Below are 3,401 nucleotides of genomic sequence, written 5' to 3'. Positions count from 1 at the left end.
TATCTTCTTCATCATATTGACTTAAGCATCGGAGGATCAACGGACCCCGATGTTCCCCCCATAGTGACTATGCAGGTCATCGCTCGTATACCGAGGGTGTGAAGTTGCCCAGGCCAGTGAAACACAACATCAACACTGGCGCTGTCTGAGGGATTTCTGTTGTCCCATAACTAGCGTGTCCTTCGTATGCCGGCAACAACCCACACCCAGCATTCACAGCGTGAAATGATGTAGTCTGAAGCAATGGAAGCAAGATTTAATCAGTAAAATGAAGCGATACAGAAACTCATGACAAACATGGAGACTCTCCGACAAGAGAACGTTGCCTTTAGAAGAAATGTCGAAGAAACTGAGGCAGACCAACAGAGCCATCATTCTGGGGACCACCCCCAGCCTAATGCAGCCACCACTGATGAAGAACGACGCAAAATCAATCAGCAAATCCGGATAGAAGTAGCAAAGCAGATGTGCCAACCAACCACAGTGGATCAGCTGCTTACCAATGTTAAGCTGTCATACAGCAAGGGGATTTTGGCAGTACCAATACCTCCAAAGTTCAAAGTTCCTCAGATTGAAGCGTACGATAGGTCAAAGGACCCATTGGAACACTTGGAAACCTTCAAGGTCCACATGACTCTCCACGGATTCCCCAGTGAGATAGCATGTAGGGCGTTCCCCCTCACTTTGAAGGGAGCAGCACGAGTATGGTTTGTTTCCCTACGACCTGGAACTGTGGATAGTGTCAATGAACTAGCACATCGGTTCTTAATGCAGTTCATGGCTAGTCGAACGAGGCGAAGGCCAGCTGCCTATCTGTTGATTGTTAAACAGAGGGATGACGAGAGCCTTAAGTCATACCTCTCCCACTTTAACAAAGAACGGATGGTGATAGACGACCAAGACGAGAAGATCACTTTGGCGGCATTATTAGGAGGGATTTGGCCTCATAACTCCTTCATGACAGAAATTGCCCGAAAGACACCGTCAACCTTGAGGGAGTTTATGGACCGAGCAGACGGTTACATAAACGGAGAGGATACGCTCCAAGCATTAATGACACCCAGGAAGCGTGACTTGGAGAGGGCGGACAAGAAAACGGTAGAGCGGCACCAAAGATCAAACCAAGGAGTCTGCCAGAAAGGGACTTACTAAGCCAAAGGCAAGGGAAAACCTGGTCCTTGTTTACATTCTAGTCTGATAGTAGAAACTGAGGAAGACCTGAGTTAGCGAGGAGAGCAAAGACAAAGTTCATCTTGCCCCAATACTGCTCCTTCCATAGGAGCAGCGGACATAACACCCAAGATTGCTATACGAAGTGGACAAAAATTTGACAGCCCAGAGATCTGAGTCGACCAATATAAAAATTAGAGGGATGAGCCACAATGAGAATATCGTCCCTACTCTCGGAGAAACCAAGACTGAAGCCCCATTCGACGGAATCAGGATCGAAGCCCCATTCGGAGGAATTGGGGTCCAATTCGCAGAAGTTATAGTCTGACCCATGAAGACCGGGGCCACGCTCGGAGGGATAATGGATGCCCCGAGCGAAGGAGAGCCGTAAACCGCCGCGAAGAAAACCTGTGTTAAGGAAACTTGAGAAGAGAAGAACCCCCCATAGGAGAAATCAGCACCATAGCTGGAGGATATGCGGGGGGAACAACTTCCTCGGCTTGAAAAGCCCATGCAAGGAGGGCCAGGTACGAAGAAGTATTTTCCACCCAACAACCATACCATAAAGATCCTTCCAGAGAATATAAGGTGACGTTCAATGAAGAAGATGGAGAGGCATTGTCATGACCTCATGATGATGCCCTGGTAGTGACGGCGCAAATACCTAACTATCAGACCAAAATGGTATTGATCGAAAATGGCAGTTCGGCAGACATCCTTTTCTGGGAAGCATTCAATAAAATGGGGATTACTCCTGATAGGTTGTGGCTAGCACCTACGCCCCTTAAAGGCATCACAGGGGACACTGTCCAACCAATCGGAGCAATCGCCAAGTCTATATTGGTAGGGACGGCTCCCAAATCAACATCTCTCATGAAAGACTTCTTGGTGGTCAAAGCCCCTTCTTCATACAATGTGATACTTGGACACCCATCCTTGAACCAAATGAAGGTTGTGACTTCCACCTATCACCTGATGGTGAAATTCCTGACCCCATCTAGAGTAGAAGAAATGCGTGGCAAACATCAAACCGCAAGAGATTGCTACACCCGGGAGATGAAGTCAAAGGCAATAGTCGTACAAACTCTCGAGCAGGACCACGAGGGAGCGGCGACGCCTATACTCCAGCTTGGACCGAGCCAGACCTTGAAGTAGGGGACAAAGAGGCAGTGCGACAAGTGGAGCCCAACAAGGCGGTCATGCCTCCACCTCTCACTATCACGAAACTGGACTACGAAGTAAGGGATGAAGAAGCGCTAAGGCAGGCAGAACCCGATGAGCAGCTACTCTTGGTACTGGTAGATCCTAAGAACCCAGAGCGTACTGTGCAGATAGGATCTAAGATGTCCGCCGAGCTAAGCCAATCTATTGAGCAACTACTTGTGGAGCATCGTGATGTCTTTGCCTGGTGCCATGAAGAGATGTCAGGTATCGATGGATCTATAATAGAACACCACCTCAGTGTAAATCCTGAGGCAAAAAGAGTCATGCAAAAGCGTCACAGTTTCAGTGCGGAGAAATATGCTGCCATCGCTGAGGAAGTGGAACGCCTCCTAATTGTGAGGTTCATTCGGGAAGTTTACTATCCTGAATGGCTCTCCAACGTTGAATTGGTCAAGAAGGAAAGCGAGAAATGGAGGATGTGTGTCGACTTCACCGACTTGAACAAAGCTTGTCCTAAAGATAGTTTTCCTCGTCCAAGGATAGACTTGATAGTAGATTCAACGGCAGGGCACACCTTACTCAGTTTCATGGACGCATACTCTGGCTACAATCAGATCAGAATGAGTCCCGATGATGAGGAGAAAATAACATTTATCACCGATTGGAGAATTTATTGCTACAAAGCAATGCCATTCGGCCTCAAGAATGTAGGAGCAACGTACCGGCGCTTGGTCAACCGAATGTTCAAAAATCAAATCGGGAGAAACATGGAAGTCTACATTGACGATCTTTTGGTTAATTGCAAGAAGTCTGAACAGCATCTTGATGACCTCCAGGAAGACTTTGCGGTACTGAGAAAATACAAAATGAAGCTCAACCCACAAAAATGTGCTTTTGGAGTCGAATCAGGAAAATTCTTGGGTTTCATGGTCTCGGAACGAGGAATTGAAGCTAATCCCAGAAAAATTAAGGTGATTATGGATATGCCTCCACCCCGGATTATCAACAAAGTCCAGAAATTGACTAGAAGGATAGCCGCCCTGGGCTGCTTCCGCTTCATCGCAAAG

General features: G+C 47.5%; 1 protein-coding gene across 1 annotated transcript; it reads left to right on the top strand.

Moving 5' to 3' along the window:
* The first annotated feature begins 297 nt into the window (after positions 1-297).
* On the top strand, positions 298-1,152 carry LOC108987570. Its single transcript, XM_018960503.1, has one exon. It carries the CDS (start codon positions 298-300, stop codon positions 1,150-1,152), a length of 855 nt encoding a protein of 284 aa, XP_018816048.1.
* Positions 1,153-3,401: the final 2,249 nt, after the last annotated feature.

Source organism: Juglans regia, chromosome 7, assembly GCF_001411555.2.
Source record: "Juglans regia cultivar Chandler chromosome 7, Walnut 2.0, whole genome shotgun sequence".
NCBI lineage: Eukaryota > Viridiplantae > Streptophyta > Magnoliopsida > Fagales > Juglandaceae > Juglans > Juglans regia.
Note: the sequence above shows the minus strand (reverse complement) of the source record. Positions and strands in the feature narration are given on the sequence as shown.